Consider the following 18,733-nt stretch of genomic DNA (forward strand, 5'->3'; position numbering starts at 1 on the left):
CCTTAGGAATGAGAACCCAAAATTTTCCCAAGACACCTGATGAAGCCTGGAGGGTATATCAGCCGAAACGTTGTGTTAACAACAAGATGAGGACAAATATCCATCAATTCTAAAAAAAAGTAAGTACTGCGGTCAATTCGTTTGACTAAAATTCTTGAAGATTGTGCCTCTAAAGACTGAAACAAGTAAAAGATAAAAAATATATATTTTTATATATATATAAAACATACATAAATACAAGCATATATATATATATATATATATATATTTATATATATATTTTGAGTTACAAGAATTTCATAGGTTTCAAACTATCATTAGAATACTGCAGCAGACAAATGTATTGAGAATTGAATGTGAGAGTTAATGAAACTTGTTACATGACAGCTTAATTTACTCGGCGAAAATCAATCAATGAGAATTTGAACATTTTACTAGGAAAAGCTTGTGAAACAAAACGCATAACTTGTAAATTTATTTGGTTTGCACAATAAAACATAGCCAATATATGCTGTAGATTGAATTCTATTCAATTAAATCTATTTAAACCAATAGAAAGTATTCATCATCTAATTTTCCCCAATTTTATTCAAATGGCATCTTCAACTTATTGAAAGCCGAACGTTTCTGTTCCAAAACGCTTTTTCAGAATATTTGCCGTAAATTTTTAATTTGATTAAAATTTTTATTTGAGTGCATTTCCAGTGCACACATCCTTTTTGCCTTGGAGCACTCTTTAAACATTTCAACGATATGACAGAGTGCATTATTCAGCTGAAGTATCTATATTTTCCTGACAGCAAATTGATTTATTGTGCTGAAGTATTTACATTTTCACTAAAGCATTTCCCTTGAATGTTTCGGAAAAGGTTCGAAAAAATTTTGAAACGAAATGTTACCGGTAGTTGACAATTATTGGCGAATGAGATCTTGCCAGTTAGCCAAATGGCTTGTTTCGGGTTTGCGGCCTAGAATATAATTTTTAAAGGCTTAGTCAGAGGGAGAAGTGCAGTGCTCACGAATCCTTTCAAGACCTCTGTATTTGGTGAGGTGGAGGGAGGGAGGAAAAGACCCTTAGACTAGTGACCTGGTTTGATTACTTACAATGGAAAGGACGTTACTAAAGGCACCCAAGGCATAAGTGGCAATGTTAAACTAGGCAAAAAACTTCAAAACTGTACCTCAGGACTGAATTGATATAAGATTAATTTTAATCTATATTTTTAATTGTGTATAATGGTGTGTGCTAGAGTTTATTAGCGAGAATCTTATTTAAGAACATTATCATTATTATTTTTTAAGTGTGCTTCTGTTTAATCGGGATCCTCTAGTTTGAATGTTATAATTAATATCTAAAAAATTTTTCTACGGTATGAATGCTTTATTTATTTTGATGATTATTGCTCTAACGGGTTTTTAAAAATTCTATAGCGTTCTCAATTGATCAGCAACTGAACTGTATAGTATACAATTTTTATGTTTGAGTTGATTTGCCGTTTGCTCGTTCCTTGCACATTTGGGATGGACGGTTGTGTGCCATCTAATACCTTTTCATCCTGTTTTGTATATTTTCATGGGTCAACTATGAAAATTGGATTTGAATGTTTTCTGTTTTTATTGGCTGTATATAACTAATAATAATAACAATAATAGCAATAATAATGGGACCCCGAGGAGATGGAGTATCCTATATTTTATAATATTTTATAATATGTATTAATCATTCTGGATGTTCCATCGAAATGTTCATAGGTCAATTTCATTATTATTATTATTATAGGCGCAGGAGTGGCTGTGTGGTAAGTAGCTTGCTTACCAACCACATGGTTCCGGGTTCAGTCCCACTGCGTGGCATCTTGGGCAAGTGTCTTCTACTATAGCTTCGGGCCGACCAAAGCCTTGTGAGTGGATTTGGAAGACGGAAACTGAAAGAAGCTCGTCGTATATATGTATGTGTGTATATATATGTGTGTGTGTTTGTGTGTCTGTGTTTGTCCCCCTAGCATTGCTTGACAACCGATGCTGGTGTGTTTATGTCCCCGTCACTTAGCGGTTCGGCAAAAGAGACTGATAGAATAAGTACTAGGCTTACAAAGAATAAGTCCCGGGGTCGATTTGCTCGACTAAAGGTGGTGCTCCAGCATGGCCGCAGTCAAATGACTGAAACAAGTAAAAGAGTAAAAGAATTATTATTATTATTATTGTAATAAAGTATTTTCAATGGATCAGTTTTGAGCTCTATTTAAAGTTGATATATATATATACAAAAACTCCACTGTGAGTATTTTGCTAAGATTGTTAACAGATACTATATTCTTTTGCCAAATTTTTGGTGTAAAAAAAAAAAAAAATATATATATATATATATATATATATATATATATATATATATATATATGAATGAAACTCGACTCCGTCGGTCACGAATGACTATGGGTACACCTAAGAGGTTCCCCCTCCAGGGTACAAGTCTGGGCGGAAAGTCGTTTCACTGGCGAATGCATAACCTAGGGTTGTTTTTATGAAAGACCAGCAGTCGCACATGCATACTAGTCTCCCCTCTGCAAGGCACCGATGTTATCCAAGGGAAAGGCAAGCACCAGTGACGTTGCAACTCATTTCTGCGGTTGAGTGAACTGGAACAATGTGAAATAAAGTGTCTTGCACAAGAACACAACAAGCAGCCTGGTCCAGCGGGAATCAAACTCGCAACCTCACGATCGTAAGCTCGACGATCTAACCACTGAGCCCTATGCACTTTCTTTCTCTCTGTCTTTCTCTCTCTTTCTGTCGCTGTCTCTCTCTCTGTCGCTGTCTCTCTCTCTCTGTCGCTGTCTCTCTCTGTCACTGTCTCTCTCTGTCACTCTCTCTCTCTCTCTCTCTCTCTCTCTCTCTGTATATATATATATATATATATATATATATAATCTGGTAATTAGTCATATATTAATTAATATCTAATAATTATCAGGAGGCCAGCGCATCTAAAGAATCAAAGAGATTCAGAAATATTATCTGCAATCTCAGGGGATTAAGGTACATTTTAAAAAATAACGTTGACCACTAACGTGGACAGTTAATGCGCTAGAAATAGATCACATCTTGTGTCTATTAAGACCGAAATTATTCTCATATATATATATATATATATATATATATATATATATATATATATATATATATATATATATGTATGTATGTATGTATTCAGTAGTACCTCGGTTTTCGAGCCACTCTGATCACGAATAAATCGTGCTTTATATCTATATATATAGATATAAAGCACGGTTTATTCGTGATCAGAGGCGTTCGTAAAACGAGGTACTACTGTACTAAATGAATATAAGAAAGACAGGAGATAAAGTACGATTTATTCGTGATCAAAGTTGTTCGAGAACCGAGGTTCTACTGTATATTGAAATTTCTATTGATTGAAATACGGGATGAAATGTGCACCTTACAATCGTTAATAAACTCTTTTTATCGTAAATTGCCTACCATTTCTCATCTATTCTTGCTGCATACACGTTTCAAGCTTACTAACTCATCGCACTAGGATCTTTGGATCATACTAACCTATATATACATGTGTGTGTGTGTGCGTGTGTGTTTGTGTGTGTGTGTATAAAAGTTTCAAGAATTAACCAGAAACATGGTAAAGGAACGAACGAACAAAAAATTCACATACAAGACATAGACATGCTCTTTCCTCGTCAGGTATCGTCCAAGAAAATCATTACAATTTTATGCTTTTAGCGAATAGCTGCTGAGAATAATGGGCGAACGTTGATGAAAGTGTCGAAAACAAATACGACGTGGGTATAAATGTAAATATACAAACACACACACACACACACACACACACACACACACACACACACACACACACACACACACCACACCACACCACACCACACACACATTACACCCGATCTTACCATTTGGTTTCGTGCTAGGGGCCCAACGGAGTATTAGGTAACAGCCGGATTATGTAACCCTGCATTTTTCAGAGATGGCAGTCATGAAATGAAATATGGTGTCTGAATATTGATTTTCATCACTCTCGGTACATGTCCTCAGATTGCACTGTTCTCAGATTGACACCCAAACACTCTGAAATTTTCGTATTGGAGCTTCTGGGGCGAACGCCAAGCAGTACAGCATGATGTTTCCAAATTCCTGGCGAAGTGCATTGCTTCATGGTGCTGTTTTTCCTCACAGACAGTGCTCAACAGATCCTACTATGCTGTGTAGTTGACAAAATCAAAAACAAACAATGTACATGTGCGAAATTAAAAATAAAAATGGCGACAATTTACCCATCGCACTCCGTGTGTATGTGCGCGCGCGCGCGTGTATAGAGTGTTAGGTGTGATGTACAGAAATTGAATATTTCTCAATATATATATATATATATATATATATACACATATGCGCCTCCCACACCTCCCAACACCATCACAACACACCACCACGCACACACCAGCACTGACCAATTCCCATCCCCACATTTTCCCACCTACATACACACATGCATACGTTAAGATCATCAGCATTCTCTTACATACACGCACCTTCGTTTTGGGATCACTGCTACTTTGTTATCTCCCCTTCTTCTTAACTCTCCTGTGTAATCGTTCTGTCCGGCATTCGCCATGATAGATCGCTGACCACTACACACATTTTTTCTCCTTGTTTCTTTCTGCGTTCCTTTCTGTGGAAGAGCGTAGGCTCGAAACGTTAAAGACTTTTTCAATTCCCGAGCGTTGTACTAATACATCTATTTGTTTTCTACACCACCTGTCTTCGTCTGTTGTTTTTTTTGTGAATTCTCCCTATATATATATATATATATATATATATATATATATATATATATATATATATATATAATTTAGAGAAAAGAACCACAATCCTTGAGGTCATCCATGAAAATCCACAGTCACATATAGAAAAATTTATTAAGTAAATACATTAAAAAGATCTATAATAAAAATACAAATTAAACTAAAGCTTCGATAAGATAAGTATTGCATTTATTTTCAATAATATTGTTAATTGTTTTTCTTTTATTTATTGGTAAAATAAGTATTTTTTATATAAATTCATTTGTTATTTATTGTTAGTTGATATTCTATTAAACGCTAAGTTAATAGTATAACGTTTAAATTTTGTTTAAACTAAAGCTTCGATAAGATAAGTATTGCACTCATTTTCAATAATATTGTTAAATGTTTTTCTTTTATTTATTGGTAAAATAAGTATTTTTATATAAATTCATTTATTATTTATTGTTAGTTGATATTCAAATAAATGCTAAGTTTTAAATTTTAGTTTAAACTAAAACTTCAATAATATCGTTAAATGTTTCTTTTTTACTTATTGGTAAAATAAGTATTTTTATATAAATTAATTTGTTATTTATTGTTAGTTGATATACATACATTCATTTTATTATTATTATTATTATTATTATTATTATTATTATTATTATTATTATTATTATTATTGTATTTTGACCCGAAGATTAGCTATATTTTTGAATAGAATTGATTTTTGATCGATTTATTTTGAATCGATTTTTATTTTATCTTCTATTTGAAAATGTGGTTATGAAACACGTGTAGTCGTTTTATTATTTTAATATTTATTACTTTGTATTTTTATTATAGATCTTTTTGGTGTATTTACTTATTAAATTTTTCTATATGTGACTAGATTTTCATGGATGAGTTTAAGGATTGTGGTTTTTTTCTCTAAATTATATATTTATATATTATATATTGTGAAACTTAATTTAATTTTAATTTTGATAAATTAAATTAAATTGAATTTTTACCTGTAAATTTGGATTTATATCCCTAATATTATTATCATATATATATATATATATATATATATATATATATATATATATATATATATGTATATACATACACACATGCACAAATATATATACAGAGTGCGTAAGGTATTTGAGGACATACTTTTTGGGGTCATTGCTGCATCTTTTGCTAACTCTGTATAATCTTTGTTTCAGAAACTAATATTAGCAGACCCTCAGCTTACTCAAGAAATGAAGAGGCATATTGTTATTGTGGTTACAAATGCTGAGCATAGTGATTTACAAATATCTCGACTTTTAAAAATTGCCAGATCTTTCGTCTACAAAGTTTGTAAGATGGAAACGTATCACTAGTATCAAAGCATAAAACGCATTCTAAATGCTCTGAAATCATTAGAACACCTGAATTTATCAAGCAAGTTCAACAGAATCCCAGAATGTCCATGAGGTCAATTGCAGATGATCTCTATGTGTCAGAAGGAAGTCAAAAATGTTGTTCACGAAGACATCAGATATAAGCCTTATATGATGAGGAAAGGTCAATTTGTCAGAAAAAGCAAAAGAAAATCACTACATTAAATCTAAAAGGTTCTTAAACAAACTGAACAATCCAGCATATTTGATTGGGTTTTTCTCAAACGAGAAAAACTTCGACCAAGATCAAAAAGTTAACAGAAAAATGACAGATGGTTATGTGCAGACCTTTCTGAAGTTCCAAGTGTTATGCATGCAAAATTTTCCACAACTGTCATAGGGGTTGTCAGCAATGAAGGACATATGATGTCTCCTTACTTCTTTCCACAAGGCCTTAGAGTTAATGCTGCCGCCTACATTGAGGTCCTGAAAACACTTGTTAAGTTCTGGATAGGCAGTGTACGCAATGGAAAGCCATATGTGTTTCAGTGAGACTCTGCACTATCACACATGGCTCTAGTAACACAGGAATGAATGGCTGAAAATTTTCACGATCCCATAACCCCTAAGATTTGGCCTCCTAATTACCCAGATCTCAATCAAATGGAATATTACATGTAGAGCGTTGTTGAGAGAGAGGTCAATGAACACGCCCATAACACCAAAGATTCTTTGAAAGTTGTCATAGTCAGTGTAATGTCCAAAATGAACCAGGACCACTTGATTCGAGCATGTAGATGATTTAGATCTCATATAGAAGCAGTTGTTGAAGCTGAAGGTGGCTTTATTAAATAACATTATAGAAAAGAAGGTTTATTTTTATCCGCATAGCAATTTTGATAAATTAAGTTATTATCTGTTATTACCTCCGCCAAGGAAGGAGGTTATGTTTTCATCGGTGTTGGTTTGTCCGTCTGTCCGTCTGTGTGCAAAATAACTCAAAATGTTGTGAACGCTATTTGATGAAACTTGCAGGAAAAGTTTATAATGACAAAAGGAACAGATGGTGAAATTTTGGTAGTGATCCTGGAATTTTAATGGATTCTTGCAGGAGTTTTCATTTATTATATTTACTTTACATGAAGTATTACAATGTTACGTTCTTTGATTATCTCTCCTGAAAACACGTTCATCGTTTCCACGTAACCTATGGTGGAGTTGCTGTTTAGAGACAGTGTTGATGATGACGATGGTCGAGATAAGTATGGGAGGAGGATAAAACAGTATCGGTGGTTATAATGGCGACAGGAGCGGTGTGATGTGTGATGCTGAGGTGATGGTGGTAATAGTGGTGTTGATGATAGTGTTAGTTGTGTGATGGTGGTATTGTAGTGGTTATACTGGTTGTGGTGGTGAAAGTGACTGTCAAGGTAACCGTCATGATAACATTGATGGCGGTGTATGTGGTTGAAGTGGAAGCAATGACAATGCTACTGATGATGTTGGTGGCTGTGAACTGCTTCAGATGATTCCTGTTTTTAAAGGGTTTTTTTTCCCTTAAAATCATATGGCTGTGTTATTTTTTTTTTACCCCCGACAAGGAGGTTATGTTTTTGCTGGCGTTGGTTTGGGAAATCGGGCGATTTTGAGCATGCGTGTATATGGGTGGAAATGAGTTGCTTGGCGTGGTCTACGCTCTTCGAGTGGTTTTCTAGTTACATATCTGTTTTTTTTTTTATAAACATAAATCTGTCCTGAAATATCTTACGTACCCTGTACATACATACATACATACATACATACATACATACATACATAAGTGGACATGGTGGAGACGTGACCCTACCCCTCCCCCACTTTAAAAAAAATTTACGGAAACACACATTTTCGGCTATGGTGATTCCGATTCTGAAAGAAATTGGCAAAAATCGCAACTTCAAAATTTCAATTTTTGGTTGTTGGAATGTGCGCACACTTCTGGATGATAATTTCAACAAGAGGGTAGAAAGGCGTACTGCACTTATTGCACGTGGGCTTAAAAAATATTCCCTTTGTATAATTGCACTCTGAAACTCGTATCTCTGGTGAGGGTCAAATAAATGAACCTACTTATGTATATACTACCTTCGGGTAAGGCCTACCCGAGGACCAGCATAGAGAATCTGGTGTTGGGTTTGCTCTCAAGAATTCATTGCTATCCTCCATTGCAGAATCTCCAAGTGGTATTTCTGAACGTATAAAAGGTAGGTTTCTTACCGTTGTATTTATGCACCAACAATGTCTCATTCTGATGAAATTGGGGGACAGTTTTATGACGATCTAGCACAATTATTGAGGAAAGTACCAATTTATGACAAGCTGATCATATTGGGAAATTTCAATGCAAGAGATGGAAATGACTACGTTTCATGAAAAATGTAATAAAAATGGAGGAGCTCTTTTGACGTTTTGTATTGAGAATAATCTGGTTGTTATCAACACTCTGTTTAAGCAGAAAAATAAATATAAAACTACCTGGATGCACTCAAGATCTATGGACTGGCATCTCATAGATTATATTTTGATCAGAAAGCGTGATATGAAAGATGTTTCTAGTGTTCGGGCCATGAGAGAAGCAAAGAGCTGGACTGACCATCATCGAGTGCATGGAAAAATAAATTTTTCGATAATGCTTAAAAGTCAACAGTCTGGTCCTAAGGTACCGAAAATGTTAAATGTTGCAAACTTCAAATTACCAAGTAACTTGCAAACAATCTATGGGAAGATTTCAAAACAAAAGTATTTCAGGCTGCAACTTCGTCAGTGGGATTTAAATCACATAAGTCCAGTGACTGGTTTTCAGACAAATCAGCAGAAATTCATGATCTACTTTTAGAAAAACAAAGCTTAGGCAATACACTTCTTTCTCAGTCCTTGAACCCCAACTCAAACGAAGCTTACAGACAGCTGAAAGGGAAAGTGCAGATTGCTATAAGAAAAATTAAACAGGAATGGTGGAATGATAGAGCAAATGGGGCAGAAGAAACAGCTGATAGGAATGACGCCAAGGGTTTGTACTCTTATGTTAAGGAGGTATATGACCCCAAATCTTCTTCAATTGCTCCAGTGAGAACAGCAAATGGACATTTGCTTCTGACTGACATCGCTTCTATTCATAAGGGCTTCACTTTTGAATAGATCATCATCCACTGACATGAGGATGACAGAAAAAAGTCGAACACCTTTCAGTTATAGAGGAGATAGCATTTCAACCAACCCTAGTCGTGGATAAGTTGAATAACAATAAGTCTCCAGGGTCTGATGGAATCCGTGCAGAGGTCTTAAAATATGGGATGACAAAATGTTTGAACTCTTGCATATATTAATTTGTCATTGTTGACGAACTGAGAAAGAGCCTCAAGACTGGATTGATGCCATTTTAGTCTCCTTGTATAAATCGAGGCCAAAGGATCTGTGCAACAATTTTCATGGGATTTCGCTTTTGTCTATGGTTGGAAAGATACTTGCCCGCATTGTTAGACCGTTTAAATACCTTCATAGTTCCAAATATGGTGTCTGAGTCTCAATGTGTTTTCGCTCCTCCAGAGGCACGGTTGATTGTATCTTTACTATCAAACAATTTCAGGGAAAGTGCATTGAACAGAATCTTGCCCTATACCATTACTTTGTTGATATGAGCAAAGCATTCGATACTGTTAACCGAAATGCTCTGTGGCTAATTCTAAGCAAAACAAGTTGCCCAGAAAAATTTGTAAACATGATCAGGGCATTGCATCAAGATATGAAAGCTAGAGTTAATTTTGGTGGTAGGCTCACTGAATCTTTTGCTGTGAAAAATGGAGTAAAGCAAGGAGACCTTGATGCACTCACCCTCTTTGCAATATACTTTGCTGTTGTGCTGTAACACGCTTTTCAAAACTCCGAGGAGGGTATTTACATAAAATATCGAACAGGGAATGTTTTTAATCTGACCAGACTGAAATTCAAAAACGAAGGTTTTTACTTCACTCATTGGGGAACTCTTAGATGCACGACTGCAATCTTGTCAGTCATTCTGAAACAGATCTGCAATCTCTTCTATTTGTATTTGACTCAGCTTGTGATGATTTTAACTTGACCATCAACTTGAAAAAAAAAAACAGTTGTAATGTATCAACCTGCATGTAGTGCTGTTTTCAACCCACCCAAAATTTTTGTTAAGGATAAGTTACTTGAGGTTGTTGATTCTTTCATCTACATTGGAAGCTCTGTACAAAATGATGGAAATCTGGACACTGAAATGCATCTGCGAATTCAAAGGGAAGCACAAGCATTTGGTGGTTTGAAGTCACACGTTTGCAACCAACGACATATAAATAACAATACAAAATTGGCTCTTTACAAATCGTTTGTCTTACCATCCCTTTTGTATTCTTCTGAAACATGGACATGTCATGAAAGACGTTTCAAATTAGAACAATTCCACCAAAAATGTCTTCATCGCATTTTAAACATTAAATGGTATTTTTTTACTCCAAACACAGATGTCCTTGCGTCTGCAGGCATCACTTCAATTAAAGCAATGATTCTGAAAAACCAAATGAGATGGTGTGGCCACATTGTTCAAATGGCGGATGAACGCACACACAAACAACTATTTTATGGTGAGCTTGTAGAGAGGAAACGCTATCGGTGTAAACCTAAAAAGAGGTTTAAGGACAGCATAAGGACTACTATGAAGTCACTTGGAATGGATTCAGAGGACATAGAAGCCCTTGCTTGGGATCGAGCTGGATGGCGAACAAAAGTGTGGAGTGGAGTGAAAGCGTCTGAAGAGGCCAGGATAACGCATGCTAGACTCAAGAGAGATTTGAAGAAGAATGTTACGATCGAGAAGGTGAATCACAATGACCTTTTTGTGTGCACAGTTTGTGACAGACTATACCTTTCTTTTACTGGGTTCAAATCTCATTTGCGGACCCATGAAAAACGAACCTTCACCAACTATTCTGCCTATATGTCAGTGCACACCTTTCAATGCCATGTATGCCATAAGGTCTGCAAATCTAACGGAAGCCTGAAAAGACATTTTAAGATCCACAAAGATTAGAACTTAACTGCAACTCTTGGTGGTCCAAATCAGATATGCAATCTATGTGGCTGTCTTTTAATACATTGTCTGGTTTAAAAAGCCACATCGGACAACATGATGGATCTAAGGTGTAAGTACAGAGGTGGTCAGACTCTGCATAGGTAGTAGACAACCACCGTATATATATAAAACTTTTTAAATAATTACATGCCATTGTCACCCATTCAGCTTTATGTAATTAATATTATAGTTTATTTTATTTCTATTTAATTCATTTATCGATTTAATATCTTCCCACGGTACCTTATTTCCCTCTTAATCCTGTTTTATTTCTCTCTCTTTCCTTTTGTTTCTTTTTCTCTTCGGTTTTCCCTCATTTTTCTTTTTCTTTCTTCCAACAGCACACCTCCCTCCATCCTTTGACAGGAAAAAGTATCTAGTCATAACTTGTCTCATAACTCCGTGAGCACAGAGGCAAAAGTCCCGGGCAGCAAAGCTAATGCGATCAAGATATTATTAATCTTTACTTTGGAATTAAGTACGCTTTCTTCTGTCAGTCAGTACTTCACACACACGCGTTGCACGCGCGCACACACACAAATAGAGTGAGCGAGAGAGAGGACAGAGAGAGGACAGAGAGAGGACAGAGAGAGACGGAGAGAATGCATGTATGTATGTATGTGCGTGAGAGAACGAGAGGGAGAATATCAATTCTCAGTAGTCATGCATACAGTTTATTTGCCAAAATCTACCTGAATCCAGAGAATATGCAGAAAGCCACTGCAAGAGCCACCGTTGAGATGCAAAAACCAAAATGGTAGATTATGTTAATGATAAGATCGCTGATATTTCTGTGGTGTTCTTCCTGCAAGAGACACGAAATTAATTTTAAAAATATTATTACGATTCATTATAGAAGTTAACAGACGCAACAATGAAAATCCTATTGTATAAGTTAAAAATTATATCTTATTTCTGATAAAATTGGATAAAGTTGAAGGAAAAGTCAATATATGAAAACAAAAATAAAAACAACAGTTATAATATCACATATTGATATTATGATATGACAGTAATCTAAGTATTATGTATTAATTTTTTTTATTCATCACAATGCTCAATACTGCCATGCACGCACATATTTTTCTTAAACAAGAATATTATTGATAGTAACTTGGAAATTTTGGCCAGTCAGTTAAGTCAATCATATATGAGCATTACTATAAAAAAATACTCCACTTAATATCAATTAGAAAATACTCTCACATGTACAACCATACCAAGGTAACAAGAAACCCTGCCAACTTTATACTATTGAATCCTATGACATTCTCACATTTATGGATCAAATTCTGAACCGAAACTGTGAACAGGTCCCTTCCTGCAAGCACAACATCTTAAAAACACTAAAACCTTTCAAACCAATAACTTTTTCTAACTGCTAAACATGTAAATATCTCGCCGCCACCCTCCCTCCACCTACACATAAACTATCCTCATAATATATATTAAAAACACTTTCACAAGTACTGTAGAAATTATCTAAAAGTTTACCTGTCTCCAACCAAAATCCTCACAAAAGATTTTCTAATATAAGTACACAAACGTACATATACACACATAAAAATATATATTTGTATACAAGCAACTTAAAAGATCCCTTTTTAAAAAAATTATTTTTCTTTCCATTTCTTTTTCCTTTTTCCTTTTTTAAATTTTGAGTTTTAAATATTAAATTTCTAAATGATTTTTTAAAAATTAAATTCTATTTTTATTCTCATTTTTATACATGAATATATACATACCTTTTATAATGTCCCACTTTCACATATATCCAGGGGCCTAAAATAACACATTATAAAATACCCAAGTTTGAAACAAAATTGAATAAATATTTATAAACACATAACCCACAAACTCTACTTCCGTATAACACAAAGGCTAAAATTTCTACATAGTAAACAAATTGTTTACAGAACAATGAACAATGAACATCTAGAGAAAAACATTCAGACCAACAACATTTACTCCTACCCACATCCTCTGGTGAACATCAAAACAAGATAAACAAATTTCTATACTAACAACACCATGACACGCCCGACTAATAGCCCCCACCTTCCAAATAAGAACAGGAAATACCCTAAATAACAACAGCAACAAGTAAAGAACATCGATCTGCTAAAACATACCATCTAATTACATTCTTCTGTGAACCCCTAAAAAATTCCCTTACAAACATGTTGACATTCCCAAATGCTAAATTTTTAGATACTGGACTAAACTTGGAACTTTTGTTCTTTATATTGTCAAAGGAGAGGCTTAAATCCAATAAAATCAAAGATAAATATAAAATTATTGGCACATCTTATACCTACCTACCTACCTACCTACCTACCAAAATGGAAACACCTAAATATCCACACATGCTTGCAAAGTTTTACATGCATGAATAAATTCTAAACAATAACATAACCTCAAATTTAATCAATAAAAATGTCTTCAATAACATCCCTACTTAACAACCCACCCTAAAACCTAATTACCACTCCTCTCAAACTCACATAGTCAGTTCAACAGAGACTATATAAATCCAATGACGATGGCTTAACTGGCCGAAACTTCGAAGTCACTGTCAATAATATTCTTGTTTAAGAATAATTAATTTGCACTCTACAAAAGTATAGAGTAACCCATCAGATTAAAGTAAAATTAAGTTGTTTTTATTAGAACTGAACATGAAACCAAACATCAGTAATATATATATACATATATATATATATATATATATATATACATACACACCTATATATATATATATATATATATATATATATATATATATATATACACACCCATACACACCTATATATATATATATATATATATATATATATATATATATATATATACACACACATATATATATAATTATTACAATATATATATAATACGTGGCACTCCGTCGGTTACGACGACGAGGTTTCCAGTTGATCCGATCAACGGAACAGCCTGCTCGTATAATTAACGAGCGAGTGGCTGAGCACTCCACAGATACATGTACCCTTGACGTAGTTTTCGAGAAGATTCAGCGTGACACAGTGTGACAAGGCTGGCCCTTTGAAATACAGGTACAACAGAAACAAGAAGAAAGATTGAGAGAAAGTTATGATGAAAGAGTGCAGCAGGGTTCTCCACCACCCCTACCGGAGCCTTGTGGAGCTTTAGGTGTTTTCGCTCAATAAACACTCACAACGCTCGGTCTGGGAATCGAAACCGCCATCCTATGACCGCGAGTCCGTTACTCTAACCACTGGGTCATTGCGCCTCCACTATATATAATACGTAACAATAATATCATACATTGATGTTATGATATCTCTAAAGTATTATATGGTAATTTCTTTATTGGTTATAATACACAATTCGTTTGAATCCAGTTTAAACAACAAATGTAAAGGCATTATATAAAATAACATTCTTGCATCGTTCTGTTATGGAAACATATCATGAAACAATAGGTCAAGTATGAAAGTGTACTCAGAAACTTGCATACAGATTATTATAATTCTTTTCTTCTCTAGGCACAAGGCCCGAAATTTTGGGGGGAGAAGGGCCAGTCGATTAAATCGACCCTAGTGTGCAACTGGTACTTAATTTATCGACCCCGAAAGTATAAAAAGCAAAGTCGACTTCGGCGGAATTTGAACTCAGAACGTAAAGACAGACGAAATACTGTTAAGCATTTCGCCCGGCGTGCTAACGTTTCTTATTTCTTTATTGCCCACAGAGGGTTAAACATAGAAGGGACGAACAAGGACAGACAAACGGATTAAGTCGATTATATCGACCCCAGTGCATCACTGGTACTTAATATATCGACCCCGAAAGGATGAAAGGCAAAATCGACCTCGGCGGAATTTGAACTCAGAACGTAGCGGCAGACGAAATACCGCTAAACATTTCGCCCGGCGTGCCAACGTTTCTGCCAGTTCGCCGCCCTTTACAGATTGGTATTATTGTAGCAGAATTGGTGGAACATTGGATAAATACTTTGTAGTATTTAGTTATGGCTCTCACATCCTGAGTTCAAATTCCACCGGAGGAAAGTTTACTTCCATCTTTGCGTCAATAATATAACGCAGTAGGATCAGTTTAATATGTGACCACTCCACCATACCAAAATCTGATTATTTCATCGCCCCTGGTTAAAACAAATGGGTATAAAATTATTGTAGTACCAGCATCGCTGCAGCCTGACATGATGATCACCTTTAATGACCCCAGATTACATCATTCACGGCGTGTCCCTGCAAGATATATTGTCCAAGAATAATGGACACATATGCCTCCCTACTCTCTCTCTCTCTCTCTCTCTCTCTCTCTCTCTCTCTCCCTATATATATATATATATATATATATATATATATATATATATATATATATATATATAATTATAATTTTCTTTCGAAAAACATAGCATAGAAGTGCTCAAGTCGAACCCGAGGTGCTAGACAAATATAATAGATATAAGAGAAAATGTTCAAATCAGGCAGACTACGATTATCACATGCATATACGGGTTTAAGTACGATAAAATAAGAATTCTTCAATCTGAAACATATATTGATATATTAGAAATATAAAAATATATGAATACTAAAAATATACATGGGCATACAAATATATAGATATCTAAAAATAATAACAGAATATAGATAAAGATAATGAAATGTAGAAATAAAGACGTTTTTAAAAATTCAAAATATAATATAGAGAAAGTAATAGGCATTAAAAGGAATTTTGGGTAAGATGTAATAGGAAAATAAGGTGTTCCAACGATCGTGTCAAGAGTGCATTCGTGCAGATTACATATCAAACTTAAGATTCATTTCCATAGAATGCCCCATCATCAGGGAAAAATAGTGTTTCCGCTAGATATGGATTTAGTCCCTTACCAGGTATAAGATAATTTGACGCTTAATAGAAGAGCGGATAAAGCTATGTAAAATTTGGAAGTTTTTATGAGGGTTGATGGGAGAAAAATTAAATTGTTTTCATCTTTTTTTTTTCATTTTATCTAGTTTCAGCTCATGAGCTGTGGCCATCCTGGGGCACCACCAGTTGGTGTTACTACACAATTTCACTTCACGAATTTTACTTCAGGAATTGACATTTGGTGCATGAGAGAGTTTGATGCAGCTGCTCTCATCTGCATCTCCTGGTGTGAAGTTGGTTCATCTGGGACACCTGACAGGAAGAGGTCCAGCCTCATCTTGAAGACACCTACATCTACCGCATGCAGGTCTCTCAGGTCCCTCGGGAGGATATTGAAGAGCTGTGGACCTCTGAAGCCCAGGCTATTGCAGTATCTTGTCCTACATCTTGATGGCAAATTTGGAGTCCTTGGCACTATGCAATGGCGTCCAGTTCTTTTATTTGTGTAACTTTCGATGCCAAAGTTTGGGACAATTCCTTCAAGGATCTTCCAGATGTATATTATGGCATATCTTTCTCGTCTACGCTCTAAGGAATAGAGTCTTACTGACTTTCTTAAAATTTATATTTGTATTGGCGATATATTGTTGTGCAACAGAAAATATTACTAAGTGGGTTCGAATTTGAAACGTCTCATAAAAGTTGAATAGTATCTATGGTTGCAGGAATGAATAGCGTCAGAAAACTTATTTAAAACAGTGGAATTAAACATGCGAATGATAATGTATGATTGTGTATAAAAGAATCATACACTAACGGGGACGTAAACACACTAACATAGGTTGTCAAGCGATGGTGGGGGACAAACATAGACACAAAGACACACACAAAGATATATATACATTTGTGTGTGCGTGTGTGTGTGTGTGTGCGTGCGCGCGCGTGTTTGTGTGTGTATATATATATATATATATATATGTACGACGAGCTTCTTACAATTTCCGTCTACCAAATCCACTCACAAGGCGTTGGTCGACCCGAGGCTATAGTAGAAGACACTTGCCCAAAGTGCCACGCAGTGGGACTAAACCTGGAACTATGTGGTTGGGAAGCAAGCTTCTTACCATGCAGCCGCGCCTGCACCTATATATGAGTGTGTGTGTGCGTGCAGTATATGTATATATATATATATATATATATATATATATATATATATATATATATATATATATATATATATATGTATGTATGTATGTATGTATGTATGTATATACATATACATACACATGTGGATTGTTGGCAATTTTTCCTTATATTTCCCTCTTTCTCTTTGGACTTTTCTCTTTGCGACGAAGAGCTATGCTCGAAACGTTAACAACTCTCTCCTTTCACCGAGACTCAAATTAATATATTTCTTTTGCGCGTCCTCACATTCGCTTTCTTCTTTTTTCTGTTTTTTAATTATTTGTTTTTTGAATTGACTATATATATATGTGTATATATATGTATATATATATGTGTGTGTGTACACACATACACACACACGCATTCACAGACACATACAGACAGACACACACGCACACCCACACACAGATTTGCTTAATTGGTTGCGTAGTCTACGTGTACAATCAGGGATAGTCTTTTAGTTTCAAAATACAGCATAGCTGTTCTCTGAGAAAAAAAAATGAGAAAGAACGAGAGGAAAAAGTAAATGAAATAAGGAAACAAGAGAAAAGTGTGGAGTGAAGGGAGATAAGAGTTGTGTCCCTTAGGTTTGTAAGAATGGGAATTAACAATTGTTGGCGTGATTAATTCGACAGGAACAGATTAATGTCTGTGAAACTCTATGCTTAATACAGAGAGGGTGGTGTTCTCCATTTAGACAATAGAAACTGTGGTGTTATGGGCTGTGATGAGCTGTGTGTTGTTGGTGGAGAGAGATGAGGCAAACAGAAGTGAAGCCAGACCGGAAGGGCCAGACCGGAAGGGCCAGACCGGAAGGGCCAGACCGGAAGTCGGCCAGACCGGAAGTCGGCCACACGCGGTCGAAGGCCAGCACGTGGGTCAGTCAGAAAACAGACAGGTTACGAGAAAGACGTGTTTAGATCAAGAGCGATTGTGTACTCCGCTGCGGTCGACAAGGTAAGGTCCAACGTTTCATTCTGTCCTTTTGCTTCTTGTTGTCTTTTTCCTCCATCACACCACAGAAACTTATCCAGGTGCTTGCATTTAGTGAAAATATTCAGTAGGTTCTGCACCTCCTTAACACATTAACATATGGAGTGGATCGTTCTACGATGCCCCACTTCAGTGTGTGTGAGACATAATTGGTCTTAGATCCAATATCCTTGGATATACGGGAAAGAAGACTGGTTGTTTGCACATCTGCTTTTAAAAATCACTTTCACATAGACCAATATACTTTTTTGTTATTCTTTAGAATTGAGGTGATCTCAGCTTCGTAAACCGCTGGACCAATGTGCAAGTGTCTTCGTCTCTACAGTTATATTTTGGAAGTAGGTGCC

General features: G+C 35.4%; 1 protein-coding gene across 5 annotated transcripts in view; it reads right to left on the reverse strand.

The window, feature by feature from the left end:
- Positions 1-18,733, reverse strand: part of LOC106875237 (corticotropin-releasing hormone receptor 2) — a 148,345-nt gene that overhangs the window by 53,947 nt on the left and 75,665 nt on the right. For all 5 annotated transcript variants that reach the window (XM_014923301.3, XM_089356747.1, XM_052970217.2 and 2 more), the window contains one exon: positions 12,023-12,135. In XM_014923301.3, coding sequence (XP_014778787.2) covers positions 12,023-12,135 — 113 coding nt within the window. The remainder of the gene's footprint in view (positions 1-12,022; positions 12,136-18,733) is intronic.

This window comes from Octopus bimaculoides, chromosome 8 (assembly GCF_046866305.1).
Source record: "Octopus bimaculoides isolate indiv1 chromosome 8, ASM4686630v1, whole genome shotgun sequence".
NCBI lineage: Eukaryota > Metazoa > Mollusca > Cephalopoda > Octopoda > Octopodidae > Octopus > Octopus bimaculoides.